Below are 25,603 nucleotides of genomic sequence, written 5' to 3'. Positions count from 1 at the left end.
ATGCCCCTGTAGTTTTTGCAGTCCAGTCGTGAGCCTTTTCCCTTGTAAAGAGGAACGATGACGGCCTTGCACCAGTCCTTAGGTACCCGGCCGGTACTGAAGCACAAATTGAAAAGGCGATACAACTGACTCGCTACAATGCCCTGTCCAGCCTTCAGCATCTCGGCGGAGACCTTGTCATATCCTGCAGCCTTACCTGATTTCATACCTTTCAATGCTTTCACAATCTCATCCATGCTAATTTCATCCATTGATAAGTTTCCATTCAAACCTGAGGTTAGCATATTTGCTTCCTCCCTTTCAAACAAGCTTTCAAAATACTCCTGCCATCTCTTTAGAATACATTCTTCCCCATTCAGCAAACTTCCATTCGAATCTTTCACCGATTTTAGCTCAGAGTCTGAACTCTTACCTCTGGCTAGGCGAACGGATTTCCAGAAGAACTTTATGTTCGTCTGAAAATCTTGCGACAATCTTTCATCCATTTGATCATTAAGTTCATCTTTCTTTCTTTTAACTAATTCTTTCACACGCACTTTCATACTTCTATAGTTATCCTTCGCTACATTCACCTCATCAAAAGAGGCTTTATGGGCTCTTTGATTAGCTCGTGCTGCTAACCAATCCCGCCATAGCTTCTTCTTCTCACATACCGCCTCTTGCACTTCCTTATCGAACCACACATTCTTCACCTTTCCTCCTTTGTTCCTTTTACTCACACCACACACTACCCTAGCCACACTTACAACTTTATTTTTAAAGTTGCTCCATAATTCATCAATCTCATCTATATCATCCAAACTTTCAAACTCATTCTTCAATTTACTGACGTACTCTTCACTTGCGCTTTCTTCTTGCAAACATTCCACTTTTATTCGGTCTAAAACGCTAGGGGCCGCACGAGGTCGTGATCGCCACCCTTTGAACAGACCACTTATTCGGCACATTACCAGGAAGTGGTCAGTATGGATACCTGACCCACGATACACCCTAGCGTCCAGAACATTCTTCTTCATTCTATCATCCACGATTATAAAATCAATCATACTTTTCCTCACGTTCTCTGCCTCTCGAGTGTACAAATGTATCCATTTGTGAGAAAACATTGTGTTTGCCACACAAAGGTTCCACTCGAGGCAAATCTCTAACAAGTTCCTTCCATTCTCATTCACTCTATCGTCGCCATGCATACCTAGAACCCTTTCACACCCAACTCTCTTGACTCCTACCCAACTATTAAAATCACCTAACATTATTATCCTCTCATTATCCTTTCACACTCTTAAAACGTCTCTCACTTCGTCCCAAAACATTCGCCTTTCATCCTGTGTATGCTGGGAGTTTCCCGCTCCCTGATCTACAGGAGCGTAAACCCCGAGCACAAATATCCTTATCATGCCCACTTTCATTCTAATCCATATCAACCTGGGACTTACGCACTCAAACTCATTTACACATTCAGCCATCCTAGCGGAGAGTATGACACCGACTCCCTTACTGGCTCGATCTGAGCTTGGCACCCCCGACCAGTACGCCGTGTAAGCCCCATGTGTGGTGGTGTCACATCCCTTCCGCTTTGTCTCATTCACACAAAGGACATCGATCCTTCTTTCTTCCATCATCTGCAAAACCTCATTACATTTCTCATTCATTCCTCCTCCAACATTCAATGTAGCAAAACGGCTCTCCGTGAGCCGCTTCTCGCCCTCGTAAGAAACGAGACGTGATGGGTGGCGTACCGCATCGCCGCCATGCGGATGATTATTGTTTTTCAAAATCTCCATTGCGTTCCCACGAGTAGTAGGGATAACAAGTCCACCCCAGCAGAGCCCTATACTAAGGTAAGGCGGGTATACCTAGTGTCCTATGACCGCCAACACAGACACCCTCCGTTATAAACCAGACTCCCTCTGGCCACGCATCCCTCGGCACGGGTCGGTTTACACCTTGGATTGGGGGTTTTATTTCAGAGTTTTCCTTCTCCTAGATAGGTTGCAGCACGATGCTGACGAGGCCCATCTCCCCGGGTTATATTTTGGAGTATTCCTTCTCCTAGACGAATTGCAGCACAATGCTAACGAGGCCCGTCTCCCCGTACTGAAATAAATGTCATACTTATATACAAAAAAAAATGAGAGCGGACGCCACGAGCCTTCGGAAATTGTCATATACTTGGAATAGGCCACGTCTTTGCCTTTGGCTAGTCTGTGGTCAACAGTAAGCCCATTTATAAAAAAAAAAAAAAAAATTGACCCTTGCCTTCGTGACCCGATGACTGAGAGGTTTAGGCATCCGTCCAGTAAACGGAGGTCGCTGGTTCGATTCCAGCTCGGGACACTTGGAAATCTTGGTCACTTTTTCTTTGTATATGACATTTATTTCAAGTTCACATCTCTTTTATAAATGGAAATAGATATCAATATCATAACAAAAAGAAAAGCGATCAAGACCACCAGCGGTTAAGCCGGGAATCGAACCCAGGTCTTCAGTACGCGGCTAATGTTATTACCAGCCGGGAGAGCCGCCCGCTCTCTTATTTTTGTCACATTTTTTTGATAAGATCCATCTACCCTTCTTTATTTGTCGAATTTTAGTGACGATCAAATAAAATTCCTAAAAGCAGGAAATATCACCAAATGACTTTTCCACGATTTCCACGATTCAAGCAATCACATTTTTACTTCATTACTCAGGGCTAAGTCAAAAAGTAAACACATATCCACATGCATGCATGAAATATTCATTTTACAACACTACCTCAAGGTGATACGGTCTATAATGAAACAAAATATGCTGTGGGGTTACCACGAAGTACTAAAGCCAAAAAAATGTAGGTTGAGAAAGAGGGATGGAGCTATATAACTGGTATAGCTTTGTCTCTTTCTCTTGACCTAAACTGAACGGTTTTAGTACTTCATGGTAACCTCCCTGTTGTCAGACAACAGTGCTCAAACGTTAACGAGTGGCTTGCATGATGTCGCCACTTGGGGCGTTAGCAAGACCGAGTGGCATTCACTCGAATTAGAATAGGGTGGGACATGACATGGCAGTTTGAATACTAGATAGTGGAAAGGTTAGGTAACTTTATTATGACTTACATTGACCGGGATATAGACCGTGATTACCTTTTTGATTTCTATCGAGCACCCGGTATTTCGACGCAGTTGCATGCATCATGATCACGGAAAACTGGAGAAGGCGGGTGGATGTCAAAAATGCGTAGAAGCGCGCGATGTACCCTCCTTCGCGCGCGCCTGCTGCGTTCACTTTTAGCGTTACCACTGGTCGCATTCACACTCGATGGGCTGTCCAAACACACTTCACTCACAGTGTCACTATAACTTTACTATGTGCATAGTTTTTTGGCGGATAGCAACAGTTATTTAAAGGAGAATGGGCACTTTTGTATGGGCAGCGTCCCATCGTACATACTTATGAAACATATTTATCTTCAAAGCTCTTAATTGAAGTATTAATTCGTTGTATGGGATCAACCTCATATAACTTGCAGGGACCGAGATATAAAAAAATAATGTAGATCACTTAAGTAGTTAATTTTCTTAATCCATGCGAAATGACGTAAGTTACCATTTTTTTTTAAAACACTAAGTAAAATGCTCGTTGTTTTTGCTATTAACGCTAAAGATTAATTAATTAGAGGAGTATAATTTACAGTTTATAAAAATCGCCAAACTAAAAATCATCTGCTGTTCAGCGGAATCAGCGTGTATACTCATGCCATATGTATCACAAGAAAGGTACTTTTATAAGCTAGTTTTTGAGTAATGAAGCTGAGGTCCAGAACAACTATTTTATGCGCCATACTTTTTTTTTAATAACTCAGTCCCTGCAAGGGATCCAAAGTTGGTGTCATACAACATATTAATGCCATTAATAAATAATTTATTAATAATTAATTGTATGTATGTAATAAGCCCTTTCAAACGAGCCATGACCCATTCAGTATACAGTCATGGGACAAAATGCCCATTCTCCTTTAGAATTCTTACTGCATCTTTCAAAGTTAGTAATGATTTATTGTTTTTAATATGAACTTTGTAATATGAATAGGGTTCATTCAACGCTCTCATCAACCAAAATTAAAGGTCCTGACAAGGTTCCTGTATGATTCTCCACTACTGCGTGCTCTCTCACTACTGAATGCGCTCTTGGCGTCAACACCCGAGTGCGATCTGATTGCATGGCGATGGGCGACTGTGAGAAAGGAATGCTTGAGGTTTTGTGAGGAAATGGATGCTAGGCCATCGAGTGTAATGTGAGGTACTTAGTGTTATATTGTGTTGTACCTTTCTAATTTTATACGTTGTTATGTGTTACTTAAGTTTCATGGCGTATTAGCTCACTGTAATGTCATGTTACCGTATAGACAAATAAAAAATAAATGATGCGCCCACGATTCCCGACTTTGTTTTGTTTGCATAATGACAATCGATGCATGCATTTTGCTCAAGTTCAATGATTAGCGCAATATAGTTATTAAGTGAAAAACTAAGATGGGACATGATATTACAGTTTATATCCATACTAATATTATTATAAGAAACGTAAAAGAGTTTCTCTCTGTGTAACCTCTTCAAGCTTAAACTGCTGAACCATTTTATCTTGAATTTGGCACAGAGATAGTTTGAGCCCCGAAGAAGGACATGGAATATTCTTTATCCTTGAAATCATCCGTTTACCAGTAAATAATCACCCTAAAATCTAAATAATTCTTGCAACACCTGCCAATGATGTATGCATTTTGTTCAAATTAAATAAATAAAAATAAAATAATAAATAAATATTATAGGACATTCTTACACAGATTGACAGAGTCCCACGGTAAGCTCAAGAAGGCTTGTGTTGCGGGTACTCAGACAACGATATATATAATATAAATATACACTTATATAATTATAGAGGGTATATAATTCTTCTGCCAGATGAGGGTAACCCTACTTATATATATAGAAAACATCCATGACTCAGGAACAAATATCACACAAATAAATGCCTTTACCGGGATTCGATCCTAGGACCGCGGCTTAGCAGGTAGGGTCACTCACACAGGGCCAGAAATTGAATGATAATTGCCTATATTTATTATCAGGCACATAATTAATTTACTTATTCGGGACGGAGTCACAGTCACAGTCTAGTAACACATGGTGTAAAGGTTAGATACCTTTTACATTGATTTGTCGAAGACACATAGCATTATTTATTCAAGCTTAGAAATCCCTCGGCTCTTTCACACAGGTTAATGATTTGTAGCTTTGGTTATATGTTACCAATAAGGTAAATTTTTATTGTTGGGACATGACATGATATGGCAGTTTTGTAAAGGTCAAATACCTTTACGGAGTTCATTGAAGGTTCGTAATCTTTTACCCACTGTTCTGAAGTATCAATATCATTCATTTGAATAATTAATTCATGCACAGTAAGCTTATTTCTCTTCAATAATAAAATGGAAGTTTAAAAGTGGATCGTTTGGTAAAGGATGAACTTGTACAAACGGCTTGTTAGTAAGGCGGCGGAATTGAAAAAAGTCGTCTAGTTTTGAAGTTGATGTGACTGGAGAGTATACTGCTGACAAGTGGTATCGTTGTGATCGGTAGACTTTACTGAGTACGAAATAATGACTTGTCACTTTCTCAGACTGTGGGGGGGTTAACTATGACGTCACAAAGATCGCGGTCCCAATTTTCAATTTTTTGCCAATTTGTCTAGAACCCCTTATCCAATTTTGAAAAATGAGGTGTCGATTGAAAGCGTATAACATGCTGATTAAGATTTATTATATGTGAAGAGTATAGTTTTGTTAGTTATTTTTTAATTAATAATAATGCAAAAAATACTTTTTTTTTACTCTCTTTTTTGATTTTTGTGACTCAAAAAGGCAATGAAAACGGCCACTTAGCTAAAAAATATGTTATATAAATCATTTAACTACATTATTAAGCTATCTGTTGCTTTTTAAATTTCTACGATCGGATAATAAATAAGCAAACTACAACCACATACCTGTAGGCGGGGAGTACCGCTTGACACGCGTTCCCATACATTCGGCGTCTACCAAATTACACCTCGCGCAAAATTCGTTTCAAGCAGATATACCTCTAATCTTATTCATCGTAACCTATCAATATTGGTATCATTTGAAAGTACAATTAAAGTACTTTAAGAAACAATGTCAATCATTTTCATAAAATCAATAATCGCCAGTCTGCGGTGGTTACAAAGGAAAAAGTGGGTATGCAATTTGACTGGTTTCCTAGGTTTGATACCTAGACGAGTTTAAAAGGGGAGGTAAAGGTGACATATGGGTTGTTCTCTGGCCTAAAAGCTATACAGAGGGTCAGGGGAGAAAAAAACTAGGGTTTAAGTTTAGTTTTAAGTTATTTTTTCTTTTATTTGTTGATTTTATTGTGTTTAATTTTTTTGTAATTTTATCAAGGATACACATTGGTTTCTTTTGCTGAAAATTCCCTTTTTTATGAGAAATGTTATGAATTTCATGGCATTTTCCGATAGAGACTAAAATTAACTTTCAAATAAGGCCACATAGTCATACTGATACATAGTCATACCCTTAATATTATATAAGTAAAAGTATGACTATGTGGCCTTATTTGAAAGTTAATTTTAGTCTCTATCGGAAAAAGCCATAAAATTCATAACATTTCTCATAAAAAAGGCAACTTTTAGCAAAAGAAACCAACGTGTATCCTTGATAAAATTACAAAAAATTTAACACAATAAAATCAACAAATAAAGGAAAAATAACTTAAAACTAAACTTAAACCCTAGTTTTTTCTCTCCCTGACCCTCTGTGTAGCTTTTAGGCCAGAGAAAAACCCATATGTCACCTTTACCTCCCCTTTTAAACTCGTCTAGGGTATCAAACCTAGGAAACCAGTCAAATTGCATACCCACTTTTTTCCTTTGTAACCACCACAGACTGGCCGATTATTGATTTTAAAAAATGATTGACATTGTTTTTTAAAGTACTTTAATTGTGCTTTCAAATGATATCAATATTGATAGGTTACGATGAATAAGATTAGAGGTATATCTGCTTGAAACGAATTTTGCGCGAGGTGTAATTTGGTAGACGCCGAATGTATGGGAACGCGTGTCAAGCGGTACTCCCCGCCTACAGGTATGTGGTTGTAGTTTGCTCATTTATTATCCGATCGTAGAAATTCAAAAAGCAACAGATAGCTTAATAATGTAGTTAAATGATTTATATAACATATTTTTTAGCTAAGTGGCCGTTTTCATTGCCTTTTTGAGTCACAAAAATCAAAAAAGAGAGTAAAAAAAACGTATTTTTTGCATTATTGTTAATTAAAAAATAACTAACAAAACTATACTTTTCACATATAATAAATCTTAATCAGCATGTTATACGCTTTCAATCGACACCTCATTTTTCAAAATTGGATAAGGGGTTCTAGACAAATTGGCAAAAAATTTAAACCCGGGACCGCGATCTTTGTGACGTCATAGTTAACCCCCCCACAGTCTGAGAAAGTGACAAGTCATTATTTCGTACTCAGTAAAGTCTACCGATCACAACGATACCACTTGTCAGCAGTATACTCTCCAGTCACATCAACTTTTCCCGAGACCCTCTCGCCGCTCTACTATGTGAACAGTTGGCGCGTTAGCATTTAAAGATATATATTCTGGCCGACTATTTTTTTTAATGATCTGTGATTTCTGAGTCCAGTCCCCGCGAATGATACGGGCGGCTGAATTCAATAAATCTTTTTTTTTCCGTATGCTTACAAGATCTGTTTGTATTAGCTAATGAAATTTGTGGAATAATGTAGTGATGAAAATGATGAATAAATGAGTGATAATGAGTTATGTACCGTTGAATTTTTTGAGTTTGTTAACTATATAAGTGATAAATTGGCCGACTATTTAAGTTGAATTTAAATGGGGATTTTTTATGAATAACAAATTAACCACCACCCCCTTTCTTCCCGTGGGTGTCGTAGAAGGCGACTATGGGATATGGGTTAAATTGTGGCGTAGGCGAGAGGCTGGCAACCTGTCACTGCAATGTCACAGTTTCGTTTCCTTCAACCCCTTATTTGCCAAGAGTGGCACTGAAGCTTTAGTAGTTTCATGTGTTCTGCCCACCCCTTTATGGGATACAGGCGTGATTGTATGTTGTATGTAACAAATTAACATGGTTACATGGTCAGTGGTGCTATTTGATTTACAAATGTATGGATTCAACACAAATTTTTCAATGACTACAATTATTAAAAAATAAGAGAGCTTAGTATTTTCCAAGTTCAAGAATATTATTCCTTCAAAACAAATTCACAACTGAACTTTCCAAGTTCTAAATCATAATGCCATAGCAGCTATTTTAATCTGCAATTCGGCAAAGTTTAATGAACCAAGTGAAATCGAATTTGGAGAAGAAAGTAATCTAACTCGTGGAGTCCTGGAGAGTGGACTTAATCAAAATATTGATGTTGGAACTCTGGTCTATGAAATCAATTTATGTTTGAAGACATTTTATCTTCACTTCAGTATTTGTATCTGCTCCCGAACATATAACCTAACTTAACTGATAATGACCTAACTTAACGAATTTGGGTGAATCAACTTTTTCTTGCCTGGCCCCGTAGCCGAATGGCATTTCTCCGACGCCAAACGAAAGCGATACGCCGCTGGCTCTGTCGCGCCAATACGCAAGCGCGATAGAGATAGATATCTACTAGCGCTTCGTTTCGTGAGCGTTTCGTGAGCGATTGTGCCATTCGGCTAGCCACCCTGTTATTGCCATGGTTACGGTCCCCTGAGCCACGCTGGTTTTATGCAAAATTATGCTACTGAAATTATGCAAGCATACATGTATTTATTTTTAAAATTCTGGACTTATTAAGTCCCGATTTTAAAAATAATTATGTGTAATGATCGTGAAAGTTTAAATCAGTGTTTAGCATACAAATGTAGTCCATGTTTATAGGTGGCAAATTAAGAAAAGGGCTTGTTAACACCAGCAGGCCTAGCACATGATGGCCGCGGGAGTATGTCGCCGCGAGATAGATGACACGTCTTTGTCTAATTATATTAATGACATAAGGACGGGTAGTCTATCTCGCGGCGACATACTCCCGCGGCCATCATGTGCTAGGCCTGCAGAAAAATGCATGTATGCATAGTTTAAGTAGCATAATTTTGCATAAAACCAGCGTGACTCAGGGGATCGTAATCATGGCAATAACAGGTAAGAAAAAGTTGATTCACCCTTTTGCATCTTCATTATTGTTTTCGTTCAATTTACGATAGGATTTACTATTAATATTTAATTTACTTTATACACCACGGAAGAAAATTGTCTTCTTTAAAAATTACCTCGGTGAAGAGGGGATATTTTTAATCAGAACCCTAATTCTTTATAGATAACGTATTTCTTTTTATAACGTATTTTAATTACACGCAAATGCTATTGTATAAACAGATAAAGACATAATATCCCTCTTGTTGAGTATTCTGAGGTATAGTCTAATCCCCAGCATTCGGCATGCATACGGCAATATGTCTGTATAATATGTGTTGTGTACGTACACCCATTAAAAAAAATAGTAAAAGGTTTCGCAGAAAGTAAACCGAGACTGGAACCTCAGGTGGTATGATTTTTCTCGGTCAAAAATGTGGCATGTCGTTCCGCTCGCGAATCGGCCTCCACAGTCACCAAACCCGTTGTCGAAGCAGCGATGTGTAAATTGTCTGCAATAGACTCAAAGGCCTGTGATGTGCTGATACCCATGCCGACATTTCATAGCTACGCAAGTACGCAGCGAAAGTCCCGTTTCGCTTTTCACCCGTTCTATTTGGGCGGCAAGTTGGCATCAATCCAGACGGTTCATTTGCCCGCTGCGTCTGATCTTCCGGATGCATGCAGTACATTCGTAAGTGCATATTCTGTTTGTTTGTACGATACTGTAACATTACTATAAAAGCACAGTATAATAAAGAGTAGGCCCGAAACGAGTGGCGATAAATTAAAACGACATTTTTAGTACATATGGGCCTTTGAAGTGGACACACGGGTCGAACGCGATTAAATAACATTATTACCTTTTACCCAACGTTTCGGCCACGTTGCACTAGCCGTGATCGCAGAAGACTGACGTCCCAGCGAAATGTTAATGGAGATGTAAACAACACCAAAAGTGACCAAACGACCCGATATTCGATATCTCCATTGACTTTTCGCTAGGACATCAGTCTTCCGCGACCACGGCTAATGCAACCTGGCCGAAACGTTGCGTAAAAGGTAATATTTTTCTTTATCGCGTTCGACCCGTGTGTGTCTTCAAGAAATATAATTATACTTAGGTTCTTTCTTTCAGCTTTCACATAATTTATTTTCATGCCTTGTTCACTCATGGTTAATCGTCTCTGAATACTGACATGCAGCCGGCACAAACACTTGTATTACACATCTCTGACTGACTTCTAAAATTGGCAACGGCGCGTTTCGTTTGGACTTTGTAGTTTTTTCTTTCATCTTTTCTCTTGACATGAATATCGTCGTATTGTTCGGTTATTGTGTAAATAATGGTAGCTCAAATCATGTGTTTTGAATAGGGAATATTACGCAATATACTGTGCAAAGGGGCCGCTGCTAGTGTAATTTTATTTAATAGGGCAATGTATAAGGTGCAAATAATCTGACTTTTCAAAAACTGACTACGGCATTATCAACAAACAGTGATGGTTTACGAGTTGTGTTCGTGCTGCGTTAGGGCGCCAAAATATAAGAGTAACAAGTAGGTAAGTACCAGGTAGGTAGAATATCTCGAGACAGCGGAAAATCGAAACGGAGATGGCGCAATGACCTTGTAAACTCATCTACTCTAAATGTGAATATAAGAACTGAGACGCCGTAATGCAATAACTCTTATTTATTGATAAGAATCTTAGTTAAAACGTATACATGTTAATTCATTGAAATATATTGCAAAAATAAAAATCTAGACTTCTGTCTTCATAATGTAAGCTTCAGTTGACAGCAATTCAAAAATGTGACAGCTATATCGATTCTCTATGGTCAATCTTCTTGCTGGCCATGACATTCTCCCGCCTGAAGAACAGCAGAATCCTTTCTTCCAACATCTGGTAGTGGGCACAGCTTCGAAATCGATCTAGTTAACACTCCAGTTGCTGTGCGGACGTCGTAGACTCGCGTAACATTATCTTTTCCAGGATGTTTCAGTAACACTCTACCTAGTAGCCATTTACTAGGAGGTAATCTATAGTCTTTGATTAACACTAAATCTCCGACGTTGAACTCTTGTTGTCTAACTTTCCACTTAGGTCTCTCTTGTAATCTTGTAAGAAATTCTGTTTGCCATTTTCGCCAAAATATCTGTAACATTCTTTGCATATTTTGCCATCTCGATAGGGAATTTGCTTTATGTTGAGTCAAATCTCTCTCTGGTATTGTGACTAATGGTTCTCCGACAAGAAAGTGTGCTGGTGTCAACGGCTCTAGGTCATCAGGATGATCGCTCAGCGGTGATAAGGGTCTCGAGTTAAGACAAGCTTCGATCTGGTTCAGAAGCGTTGATAATTCTTCGAAGGTAGGTGTAGTATCTCCGAGGGTTCTCTTTAGATGGAATTTCGAACTCTTCACCCCCGCTTCCCATAATCCCCCGTGATTTGGTGATCCAGGAGGGATGAACTTCCACTTGGTACCTTCAGTGTCTAGTAAGGCTGCTAGTTCAACTGGGATCGTTGATTTGCCAAGTCTCCAAGTCTCTAGTATTTCTTTGCTCGATGCAATGAAATTAGTACCGTGGTCGCTCCACATCTCTTTGACGAATCCTCTTCGTGATGTAAATCTTCGAAATGCAGCCATGAACGCTTCCATTGTCATGTTACTCACACATTCTATGTGTATAGCTTTAGTTACCATGCAGATGAAAATACATATGTATGCTTTGAACGTTTTCGTTCCTCGTCCAGGGCTCATGCGCACGTTGACTGGACCTGCGAAATCTACACCTGTAGTAAGAAATGCTCTTGATGGCTTAACTCTTATTTCAGGTAAATCGCCCATCAGTTGAGTTACAGTTTTCGCTTTTTGTTTAGCGCAAGGAAAGCAGTTTCTAACATACTTCTTGATAGTATTTCCTGCGTCAATCAGCCAGTATCTTCCTCTCAAGTATATTGTCATAAGTTGCGGGCCTCCATGCAATGTCTTCTTGTGTGCGTCATCGAGTAAAAGTGGTAGCAGTACATTGTTCTTAGACAGAATGACAGGATGTTTGCTCAGGAACTCTAAATCTGCATGTTTCAATCTTCCTCCAACTCTGAGTACTTCTTTTTCATCAAGAAAGGGTGTAAGTGACAGTATTCGACTTCTTTTCTTAAGTGGTTGACGATTTCTCAAAGCTTCGATTTCTTCTGGAAATTCAAGTTGCTGTGAAAGCTTGATACATGTAGTAAGTGCTTTTTCTCGCTCATCATGAGTTACATACTGAGGTAAGTTTTCTTTTACATCTTTGTTTTTGAACATCAGCCATCTTTGACAGTAAGCTATGACTGAAATGAGTCTTCTCAATGATGAATATCTCTTTGAAATTGTGAGTATGAATTCTTCTTTCTTCTCTAACACTGTAGTAGTAGCACATTTGATAGATTTTCTCGTTTCTTGATCTGTATCTTCTACTTCACAAGATTCTCTTTTCCATTCTCTTTGTTGTAAGAATGTTGGACCTTGAAACCATAAGGTATGTTCTTTCAATTTCTCAGGTGTGACTCCTCTCGTCGCTGGATCTGCAGGATTTTCTTTAGTATTCACGTATGACCATGTAGTATTTATGTTATTGTTGATTTCAATGACTCGGTTCTTCACAAATGTTGTCCATTTCAGCGGGTCTCCGAGAATCCAAGCTAAAGTTACTTTTGAATCTGAATATGCGTATGTATTTTTGTTCTGGATCTTCATAGCTGTAGCAATATGTTTCAGCAGTTGACTCAGTAGTAGCGCTGCACTCAATTCTAGACGGGGCAAAGTAAGTTGTTTTTTCATCGGTGAGATTTTTGTCTTTGCCATGATAAGTGACACTTTGACTTCTCCATCTGGTTGTATTACTCTGCTGTAGACTACTGCTGCATAGGCTGACATTGATGCATCAGCGAAGCCATGTAGTTCTATTAACTCACTGTGGTTGGTTGTTCCAATCCATCTCTCAAGTTTAATTTGTGACAGGTGCTCTATACCATTGCAAAAGGTTTTCCACTCTGTCTTTAAGTCTTCTGGTAGTTCTGTATCCCATGATAATCCTCTTGACCAAATCTTCTGTAGAAATATCTTTCCCATGACTACAGATGGTGCTAGCCAACCCATTGGATCAAACAAGGAAGCTATGACAGTTAAGACGTTTCTCTTAGTTACTCGTTGTTCAGATAAAGTGTTAATTTTGTTAGTTACTAAGAGAGTATCTTCGTTTGAGTTCCATGTTATTCCTAAGGTTTTGATTGTCTCTTTTTTGTTGATGTCTATCTCACATTTCTTCGCTCTCTTCTCTGTTTCGACTGTATTGATGAATTTTTTGCTATTTGAAGACCATTTTTGTAATTCAAAACCTCCTCTTCTTAGTACTTCTGTTAATTGACGTTTTGCTTCTATTGCAGTTTCTTCTGTATCTCCCCCTGACAGTACATCGTCCATGTAGAAAGAGTGGTTGATAATCTCTCGAGCTTGGGCATATTCTTCTGTGTTTGCCTCATCAATTGCTATTTGTCTCAAGGTTTTGATAGCTAAAAATGGCGCACATGCTGTTCCAAATGTGACTGTTAGCATTCTGTATTCTCTTATGTCTTCATCAGGGCTGAATCTCCAAAGTATTCTCTGAAAGTCTGTGTCTTCTCTTCTTACAAGGATCTGGCGATACATTTTGATGACATCAGCCACAAAACAGACTTTGTGTGTTCTCCATCTCATAAGAATGTCTCGAAGATCTCCCAGAAGTGACGGACCAACTAGCAGTTCTGAGTTGAGGCTCACTCCGTTGCTTCCTTTGCATGAAGCGTCATAGACTATGCGATACTTGGTAGTTTCTCTATCTTCACGGATCACAGGGTGATGTGACAAATATACTTGTTTGTCAGTTTCTTTAACAGACTCATCTCGTTCGATCAATTCCATATGTTGAAGTGTTATGTACTCTCTCATGACCTCGTTGTAGGCTTCTCTCGATTTTTTGTTTGCTTCTAATCTTCTCTCAGTGCTCATGAATCTTCTCAGTGCAATTTCTCTCGAATTCTCAGGTAAAATAGGTTTGTCGCTTTTAAAGGGAAGTGCCACAACATATCTTCCATCAACATCTCTAGTTATAGTTTCTTGATATATTTTCTCAGCTCTAAGTTCTTGTGGGGTGAGAGTGTCGTTTTCCTCTGACTCTAATCTCTCTGTCTCCCAAAATTTTTCTACCATCTCCTCTAAAGTTATGTTCAGATGCATGGTTTTGAATTCTCTTGTGCGGTTGTTTGTCAAATGACCTCCTGACAGTATATATCCCAAGCGTGTTTGTTGTGCTATGGGAGTACCTGGTTCTCCTTTAATCACTCCATTCATTAAGATGTCTGAGTAGATATGAACTGGACGTATTTATGCAGAAGGGGACCAACCCACACATCTGTCAAAATTGAGTTATGTATGCAGAAGATGTTAAAAATGCATCTTACACCCCCTACACAAAGATCAAAGCCATAGAATCATTTTTCGTATAAAATCATTTCGTTAACAAAGTTACCAACCCACATTTTCACTGTTACATTATATTTAAAAAGATCCAAGCTGTTTAGTACCTTACTCAATATTCTTTGTATTTATTTCAAAAAGATCCAAAGCACATGGTTCATCTATATAATATTGTTTTATTTATTTCATAAGAGACCAAGCGGGTTGGTTCCTTTTTAAAAAATAAAATCTGCACCGTCGAAAAGATCCAAGTCGCATGGTTCCTTATTAATTTTTATTTTTTAATATTAAGTAATTAACTAAGTTCATTGGTTCTTGTTTGCATAATTAAAATTAGCTCAGTTTATGTGCTCATAAAGATCCACATTACATGGTTCTTTATTAAATGAATTATATTTTGATAGTTAAGGGAACTATGTGCCTTGAATCTTTTTTTGTTTATAAACTTTGTATACTTATTATTTATCACACTCGTATAATATATATTTTTTTATTATGATTTGTTATGAATAGAGTATGAAATGATAAAAAAAACATAAGTGTCTGAACAAATCGGCGTAAAGCGTAAAGAACTGTTGCAAATATTTACAACTAGCATCACTGTGCTTCATGTCAAAAATAAATGGACGTATTTATTTGGAAGGGAACCAACCTACACAACTATAGTTTTGAGATAAAGCACTTTTTGTTCATAAGTTGTATACAAAAAATATTAACGGCTTATTTTTTTAAGTTAGATTGTCAAGTGCTGCAGTATGGCATTGTTTATATTGTTTTACTTAAACAAGCCTTGTAAATGGAGTTTTAAGTATCTGCAGGTACGTATTATAATTTTTTCTGTAGCTTATAATTTGCATGCCAGTGTTTTTAATTTTATTTCACTGCAGCAAAACCCTTCCGACTGAAGAATTAAATGTTTTCATTTACGTTTACGCTAATAATGATTATAATAACCATTCCTCTCTGCAACATTATTTGTAGGACTAACGTTTCGTAATAATATTAACATTTATTTATTAACGTCCTTAAATGAATAAAAAGCTATCTCTATTCTATGTAAGCATGTATATGTAAGTATGCAAATGCTGGGAAAAACGCTAAGAAGATGATGATGAGCTTGGGATGGGGTTACGGTGGAATTAATATGTGTTAGGTTTAATGTAAGGCTTATTTTTCTTCTAGATGGCCTGGGTTTGCGAAAAAACGTTAATTCTGAAAATGTGGCTTCTCAGTTGCATAAAAAAACCTTGAAAACTGAAACAACTAATGGTGCTGTGAGCCTATTAACTCCTGTCCAATTTAAAGAATGTGTACAACTCCCTTCATACTCTGTGTTGACTCCTGCTTCAAATACTTCTAAGTTACTCACCGAAACTGGATTTGACAAAAGTGTAGAGCCTCCTCCGTACTCTCCATTGACTCCGGCTTTAAATAATTCTAAGAATATACTTAGTTTACGAAAGCGACGTAATCGCCGAAACTGAAAAAGTGGACCTCCGTACTCTCCGTTGACTCCGGCCCCAAAGAATTCTAAGAATATAGTTTACGAAAGCGATATTATATAAGTTTAGAGATTGTTTTTGTTTACAAATAAAGTAAATCTGCCCTTATTGTGCATTATATTTGTATAACCTTTTAGATTACCTATAAATCAATAAGGGACCAACCCTCACTTAACTAATTTTGCTAAAAGGAACCATTGCCTTTTTAAGAGAAAACTATACTTAAAACTCCATTTTCACGGCTTGTTTAAGTAAAACAATATAAACAATGCCATACTCTAGCACTTGACAATCCAACTTTAAAAGAAAAGCCATTATTATTTTTTGTATGCAACTTATGAACAAAAAGTGCTTTATCTCAAAACTATAGTTGTGTGGGTTGGTCCCATTCTGCATAAATACGTCCAACTCCAAGTAGTAAATCAATGTTGCTTGGTGTATGATAAGTTGGATCTGCCAGTGACAGGTGTTGCAGATGACTCCATTTCTGTGGATTGATCGGGACTTCTGGCATTATGTCAGTGACATCTTCAACAATGTAGGCTGTGCAGTCAGCTTTGAAGTTGTTGTCGAATCTTGAGTAAATCTCTATGTTTGTAGCGGATTTGATTGTAGTTGACATGTTACCCACTCCGGTAATTAATCCATCAACTGTTTTTCTTCGAAGTTGTAGTTTTCTAACAGTTGCTTCACTTATGAACGACTCTTGAGAACAGGGATCAATGAGTGCTCGTAGTACTTGCATACCATGGCCGGTCTTGATATTTACTAGTGCGGTAGCCATTAGTGCAGTATGACTCTGAGTGATAAGATAATTTCTCAGTTTTGGTGTTTCTGAAGTTTTAGTGGTAGACTCTTCTCTCATGGTATAGTTTGAATTGGATGCGGGTGCTTTCGACGTGGATTGTTGATTGTTCTCTCTCTCTTCAGCGGTTTGATTCTCAAAATGAAGTAAAGAATGATGTCTTCTTTGGCAATGATGACAGGATACTTTGGATTTACAGTTTTTCACATTATGTTTTGATGACAAGCAGTTGAAGCATAGTCTCTCCTTTTGGACGTGTTGAACTCTATTGTTGACATCTAAATTTGCAAATTCTTTGCATAGATAGTTCAAATGGTCTTGCTTGCAGTAGGAACACTGTAATGTAATAATACGGAATCATTTCTAACACTCTGAAACGTGTGTCTAAGAAGGTTGTTAACTTCTCAAGTTTCGGCAACTCTTGTACAGGTAGCGTGCTTATCTCCTCTTCCCATTGTTTGCGTGTCTCTTCGTCCAATTTGTTGAGAATAATGTGAATAACAATTGTATCCCACTCGTTTATCTTCACGTCGTTGTTTTTAAGACTGTTCAGACATTCTTGAGTAGTATCGAGAAGTTCTCTAATAGATTTGGAAGTGCCGTTGTATACTCTCTTCTGATTCATAAATCTATTCAAGATTGTATTCACTATCATGCGTTTGTTGTTGTACCTCTTGTCTAAAGTTTCCCATGCGACATCGTAGTTTTTCTCGGTTATTTGTAGATGCTTCAATAATTGTTCAGCTTCACCAGTGACACTTGATTTCAAATAATGAAGTTTTTGTACCTTGCTCAAAGATGGTTTGTTGTGAACGAGTGACGTATATAGGTCTCGAAAAGATGTCCATTCTTCATAATTTCCCGAGAATTGGGGCAGTATTACTTTGGGAAGTTTTACATCTTGCGTAGATTGCTTGTTTACATCTGACGTGTTATTCTGCGGATGCGGTTGCGGGTTCTCTCTCACAGCGGTAGATTTGTTGAACAGATCAATAGTATCTGACAATTCTCCTTTTATCATAAAATACTCTTCTTCTCCAACAGAATAAATGTCGTTGACGAAATAAACATGTTCTTTTCTTTGAGCGCTCGTTGCATATTTAACAATTTGGAAATGGTTTGTCTGGAATTTCTGCCAATACTCGTTAAGTGTGTCGATTCTTGCTTGTACGTAGCCTTTCGTAATGCGTGTTTTTCCTTGCTTTTTGAAGTTTATTCCTATCTTCCGTATTAAGTCGTAAGTAGTTTCTTGTTCCGATACGTATGTATCCATTTTGTAGGTTATGTAGTAAAATCTTGCGACGAAATATCTAGAATCTTCGGTTTTGTTCTTCGAAAACACGAAATGTTCGGAAATTCACACTTTTTCTTCCAATTATTACGAATCGCGATGTATTTTCACTACTTTATGTCCATTGTTTACACTGATGCGCGGATCGTTTTTTACGAAAATATGACGAAATTTCTTCAAATTATTGTCCTCGCGGTAGTTTACACAGTTTTTTATCGTATTTATGCACTAAAACCTCGAATTATTGTTCATTTACTTGTATTACACGTATTTTTCTCACTATAGTTCGTATTTTGTTTTCTCACTTTTGTTCATTTGACTTTTGTTTTCTTCTCGAATGTTCGATGCGTGACGTCTATAATCTCTCTAAACTGTTCTTATTTCACTGCGATTGTTTGTTTTTCACCACTAATTCACTATATTTATATCCGGTTCGAAGGACCACTTTGTAAACTCATCTACTCTAAATGTGAATATAAGAACTGAGACGCCGTAATGCAATAACTCTTATTTATTGATAAGAATCTTAGTTAAAACGTATACATGTTAATTCATTGAAATATATTGCAAAAATAAAAATCTAGACTTCTGTCTTCATAATGTAAGCTTCAGTTGACAGCAATTCAAAAATGTGACAGCTATATCGATTCTCTATGGTCAATCTTCTTGCTGGCCATGACAGACCTTGATGGATTCCGTATAGGAAATGGTAATGTGCATTAGACGATACTTACTTACATTACTTTACATTACTTTTTTCTTGAATCAAAAAATACATTGAAGAATAATTTAATATGTAAAGTGTTCGAAACGTCGGGATGAATTATAAATTCATTATACGCGATTTAATCCGTTTCCATAGTTTTATTTCATGAGTAACTATCGCAGTAACCGAAGACAATAATAATTTAACATTTTAGAATGCAACTGAATCTGTAAGTTTCCTGTGATCGCATTTTATACGGTGCAAAATTGTGAGGTGTCAACGTTTTTCATTTTAAAAGCGTGGTTTAAAACTAAAGTACCTTTTTGCTCACTCAACCGTATACATTATGAAAATAAAAAATACAAGTATGTAGTTTTTTAGACACATTGAAGTAACAAAAACGTTTGTACAGATGTGCGAAAAGATTTGCCTTCGAATTGTTACGGAAACGTACGAACGTGTCATGCTATTTCAGTCAGTGTCAATACAAGATGTACCTACTGACATTGACCGAACTAGCATGACAAATACGAACGTTTCCGAAGGAAACCCTTTTCTCACTGCATCTGTAGAACTATAAATTGGAGCGTGACGTGTTTTTTTTCTTACATATAGGATAAAGGTACATTATTAAATATTTAAGTGTCGTAAGCGCTGGTAGCCCAGCGGTAAGTAAGTGCGACTTTCGTTCCGGAGCTCGCGGGTTCGAACCCCGGCTCGCACCAATGAGTTTTTCGGAATTTTTGTGCGAAATGTCATTTGATATTTGCCAGCTAGTCGCTTTTCGATGAAGGAAAACATCGTGAGGAAACCGGACTAATCCCAATAAGGCCTAGATACTAGTGCCTACGCCAAATCTTGGGATTAGTTGTCAAAGCGGACCCCAGGCTCCCATAAGCCGTGGCAAATGCCGGGATAACGCAAGGAGGATGATGATTAAATGTTTTAGTGTCATGATTTTATTGCACTTACTTTCTTCAGAACTCCATCATGCAGCAATTTGTTTACTCGTTTATTTTAGGAATCAGTGTCGGTTTGAGTGACATGATGTCTTAATAAATTCTTTTTATAACTGATTTGGGCGACGGCCAAGAAACCCGCTAATCTTGGACGCGATCTATCGGAAATTGACTGATGTGCAAAAATGGAAAATAAATGTTGTGGTAGGTATTCGAAGGAGGAGGGAGAAGTATTTCACTTCTCAGGAACAGCACAGTGCAACTGTAGAGGAGACAAGAACATATCGAACATTACGAACTTATGTAGTCATGTAATTGGTTAATTGAATTATGTAAGTAGTTAACATTACACTACACAGGACAAATGTGATACAAATACATTACGATACATTAAACGAAAAATTAAAACTATAGAAGGCAGTTTCTAAATATTGACCGGGATATAGACCGTGATTACCTTTTTGATTTTTGTCGAGCTCCTGATATTTCGACGCAGTTGCATGCATCATTATCACGGAAAACTGACGAAGGCGGGTGGATGGTAAAGTTGCATAGACAGCGCGTGATCTACCCTCCTTCGCACGCGTCGGCTGCGTTCACTTTCAGCGTTACCACTTGTCGCATTCACACTCGATGATCTGTCCAAACACAGTCACAGTGTCACTACGTTTGTTCAATTCTGACTTCACCGGTTTTTTACACAAACAGTATAAGTCTAATGAAAATAACCGTGAATCATTCAAAACTCTTATATTTTCTAAATAGTTAGGTACTTGTATCGAACGAGGTTTCTCTTTCATTTGTCTCTTGTTTAAGATAATTCTACTTTTATAGCCTGTACTGTCCTCTTTTAATATATTATATCAAAAGGAGGAGTTCTGTAATAAATAAAACAACTATTTCTCTGTACGGCATTCTCCGACCTCACACACTTGGTGCCATCTTGACAGCAACTGAGTGTTGCCAGTACACCGCCATTTATTAGAATACCACATCTCTTCCTTTTTAACAAATTTTAAATTAAAACAATGCATGAACCATTTATGAAATTACCAAGAGTGCATCGCGCACTAATCAACAGTTTAGCTTCAAACAAATTCAATAAATGCATGTAGCAACAACAACGGTTTTGAATCACTAGATACATACACATTTTATAAACTTCCAATTTTATACAATTAACAATCTCTACTACTATACAACTAATACAAATAGGGTTACAGTTTCCAGATAGGCTTGAAATTATTATCCATTGCAAATATTTTCTATTAAGTAAGTAACAATCTGATCACATCACATTATAATTATACTCCATGGTAAGTCCTTATACTAACACAAGTGTATGACTTTAGACTAGAGCTAGAAATATCAACCACTAGTTAGTAGCATAACATAATTATGAATCTTTGAGTCTTAAGAATAATCCTAAAGAGTCAAAGCAGACTACACACAAGGTATACTATATCTATTAATATTATTAAATACAAGATACTAACACTTAAGTAGATTCTGTACAATGACTGTGTCCACATCCAGTAAATATTTGGTTTGGAAATAACGATCTGCTTTAGGAATCCCCAATGACATTTACTCGGTACCTTCCCGTTTCCTCTCCTTCTCTTTAAATGAATTAAATTTTATAACAATCTTTACTTGCTACCTCTCACAAGTTCATATACAATTATCCATAAAACAGTTATTGATTAATTTCCTGTGGACATGTAGAATAAGATAAATATTAGAATACAAATTTCATACAATATTTAGTACGTCCACATCAAACATTGAATCACTCTGTAGGTAACTAATATCAGTAGTTACCGTCTTTTATAAACATACCAATGACATACAAAGATTATTGATGAAATTAACCATTGAACACCACAAATTCAAACTTTTTACTGACCAACATTTTACATTGCTAATTGCTAGCCTAATACAATGTTTCATGAATGCAGTTTAGGTGTAGTTAACTTTCCATATTTCATTAATCTACTGTACATCTATGTACCTACATTAAAATGTCATATCTATATCAAAATGTATATCAAAAGGAGGAGTTCTGTAATAAATAAAACAACTATTTCTCTGTACGGCATTCTCCGACCTCACACACTTGGTGCCATCTTGACAGCAACTGAGTGTTGCCAGTACACCGCCATTTATTAGAATACCACATAGCCTACTATTTAGTGTCCCACTGCTGGGCAAAGGCGTCTTCACTTTTTCCACTCGACCTTGTTGGTGTTTTCCCACAATTTTGGGTAGAATGCGTCCAAGTAATTCGCACAAGTAAAGTAAGATAGCACTATGTTTTGTACTTTAAAATGTAAATATTATAATACAACCCAAATACAGAAATTTACCTCGTCCCACCTTCAATAAGATTTGTGTTGTGGGTCAAATTGAATTAATAAAGCAAACCCTTGTGATACTCACTCTAGACTGTGTTCCATTGCAGTAAAGTGTATAATATAGCCTATAATTTATACGTCGATATAGATATCCCACCTGTTTCTAGTGCAGCAATTAAGTTATCAACTAGCTGAAACGCCAAACACGGTGTTATCGACGTTGCTTCCACTTACCTCTAATTCAATTTGCATCGGTTCACCGATTTCAAGATATATTGATACGTGTATTTTGTAACTCGCTTATACTATAAGGACTTATAAGTACTTATTACCTTTTCTTGGCAGGTAGGGTAAATAGACCTACCTATCTACAAACCTCTCACCCCATTCATCATCCCCAATTTCTGTAAATAAATGTGACAATTCTAAACTTCTTCTCGTGTTGATGATTTCTTTCTTTTTTTATACATATTAAGCGGGACCAGAAGGTAGCGACGCTTATCTGTCGCGTTCTGTAGATCTTCTATTGTGTGTGTGTGAATTCGCTGGACAGCACAGCATGTGTGTCATGGTTTGGGGAGCCGTGCCAGACGTGCATAAGATGTCTGTGCAGCTTTAGGCTGCCCCACTTTACCATGTTCATTTTGCTCCGGCCAACTTGGGAACGCAGTCTGTTTAAGGCTTTCCAGGTCGGCCATGGTTGTTTATGCCCAGCTGGGAGCATTTCGACGGAACGAATGTAATCAAGGAGGATTCAAGTCTCGCCTAAGGCAGACATTTTCCACTTTGAATTTTGCCGTTGCGCGTTGCGGCTAGCATATATTATGAGTGTTATTTACATATTTTATTCGGATTGTATTGCTAGTTGTACACAATTGCCACTTAATAGTTGTGTTACTTCCACAGAGCCGCCGCGGACGTCACCGCAGCAGGACGGGGGGCTGGCTGGCACGGCGAGATCCTCGGTGGGCCCGCCCGATCCCTCGCCCACCTTCCCTACGGTATGTACCTCTCAGACACAGTATAATAAAGAGTACTATCGTACAGTATGGCCACTCTCGCTCCCCACTGAAAGTGCCGCCCACCCCCGTCGGTTACTTCGCAGTTACCACCTGTCAAAAACGCGAACAGTCGACCTGTCATATTTCACTCATACAAGCATAGTACGCGTTCACCTACACGAGCTTAGACTGTGTGCTAGGAACACGCCTCTTTTATATATTTTTCAGTACAGATGGTATTTTTTTTACGCACTAGTGCGAGAAGTGGTTCATTATATGCCAGGTCGAAATTTCGGAGGCTCATCTGTACTGAAAAACGTCGTACGATACTCGTGCGAAAAGGAAATTCGTAACTCGTGTCGATTTAAAACACTCCCTTCGGTCGTGTTTTAATTTATCGCCACTCGTTTCAAACTTCCTTTTTTACGCACTTGTATCGTAATGTACTATTTAATTATCGCCAGTATCCGAGGTGTGCCTCAGACCTCAGACAATGGCGATCAAATATTACTTATGTCGCTGCTACACGGGCAACACAGTTGCCAGCATTTCACATAACATTGCCGCGTTTGTTCAATGCGCACCAACTAACTATGGAGCAAACGCGGTAATGTATTGCTGGCAATTGTGTTGCTTTGTACCAGCACCTTTTCGTTATTATATGGTACTTATAAGTACGGGTCATTGTCATTTGTGCCCGCCTACAGTCTCCACTGTTTCTTATAATTAATAAGACAATGACATTTGGTGACATTTACGGTATGACGCTCAAATTATTTATGACATTTGTAATAATTTTATAGAATGTCACTACAGTATGACGTTGACATTTTGAGTCATTACCATCTATCTAATGTAATGATGTGATAGATTAAATTAGTTTATTTTTCGGTAAATCAATAACATATAAAACGTTTTCATATTTGATATTAGAGATAGAACTAAAAAATTGTGGCTTTATCTTTCAAAAAATGGATTGATAATATTCGAAATGAAAATATTTACTGGAGGTCAATTAATTAAAACCAAACCAACTGAGCTTCCAAAGCGTATTAAATTAACTACAATTTATTACTTCTTTTTGTATTTAATTAACTGTTGTTTAAATACTATATTTTTGGTTACCTTTACGTATTAGCAGCGTAGTTGAAATTACAAACAAATAAATGATAAAATTGCTTGTTAGTGCGCGCCATTTTGAATTAGTCATGACCGCTCGCTACTTGATCAATGTTTTATTGAAGTAAAACTTCTAATGCGACTTCCAACTGACAGCGCGTAACACTCAGTCAGTGTTACGCAACACTTAGTCAGTGTTACACAACACTAAAAATTTGCACCCGTTCATATAAACCACGGTGGCCCAGTGGCATTCATGGTACATTTTTGCCCTCACGCTAGCCAGTTCTACGTTCGATCTCCGGCAAATGCCAAAACTTTTTTGTATTTTTATTTTTATTATTTTTTATTCTGGATGTCTCCAGCTATCACAATTATGTAACGAAGTTTCACTTCTTCCGCGCGGAGATACTCCACGTACAATTTTTTTCTGTAATGTCCTCTACTTTTTATGGAACTTATTTTTATGGAACAATCAAATTTTTTTCGCGAGTTCAGCATTGGTCCCATAATAAATGTCGTTCATTACGACCTCAAAATTCACTATGGAAAGTTTGAACGGTCCTTTTATTTCACCCTGTAAATCATTTGTTGACAAGGTTGACAAGTTCATTTCTTTCCACAGATACGAGGGGTAGAAATCGGCATAGTAGTGCTGGTCCTACTTGTCTGGATCGGTGCCATCGCACTGTTCTTCAACCGTTGGGGCAAGATTCGCATGCTTCTGCCGTATCAGCCCGACTACAAGCAGGAGCAGTTGAAGGTACATCACTAGCGGCTTACGCTTGACGCGTGTTTGACGCTGACCGCTTTGGGGCAATCGTTGACTCCCCATCGCGTACGATACTTAGACAAGTGGTTAAGACGATACAAAAGATGAAAGAAGAACGACGCTAGAGCCCATCAAAAATTTCCAAAAACGGCATTATTGATTATGGCGCAAAAAAGGTGTGGTATACAAAATAGGTAACAATTAGCCAAAAAAACTAAACGGTCTGACACAGATTATTTCATTGTTATTCATATTCTTAAATTTCGTTACGATTGATTAAGTTTTGAAGGAGGAAACAGTCGAGAGCGGAACCTCGATTTTGAAATTTTTTTCGCAATATATTTT

The 25,603-nt window shown here is 37.7% G+C and overlaps 1 protein-coding gene across 2 annotated transcripts in view; it reads left to right on the top strand.

The window, feature by feature from the left end:
- LOC125230172 (fibronectin type III domain-containing protein 5) overlaps nucleotides 1-25,603 on the top strand; it is a 308,743-nt gene that overhangs the window by 209,846 nt on the left and 73,294 nt on the right. For both annotated transcript variants that reach the window (XM_048135227.1, XM_048135225.1), the window contains exons 5-6: nucleotides 23,273-23,367; nucleotides 25,112-25,249. In XM_048135227.1, coding sequence (XP_047991184.1) covers nucleotides 23,273-23,367; nucleotides 25,112-25,249 — 233 coding nt within the window. The remainder of the gene's footprint in view (nucleotides 1-23,272; nucleotides 23,368-25,111; nucleotides 25,250-25,603) is intronic.

This window comes from Leguminivora glycinivorella, chromosome 10 (genome assembly GCF_023078275.1).
Source record: "Leguminivora glycinivorella isolate SPB_JAAS2020 chromosome 10, LegGlyc_1.1, whole genome shotgun sequence".
NCBI classification, from domain to species: Eukaryota; Metazoa; Arthropoda; class Insecta; order Lepidoptera; family Tortricidae; genus Leguminivora; species Leguminivora glycinivorella.
The sequence above is the reverse complement of the archived record's forward strand: the minus strand, read 5'-3'. Positions and strand labels throughout refer to the sequence as shown.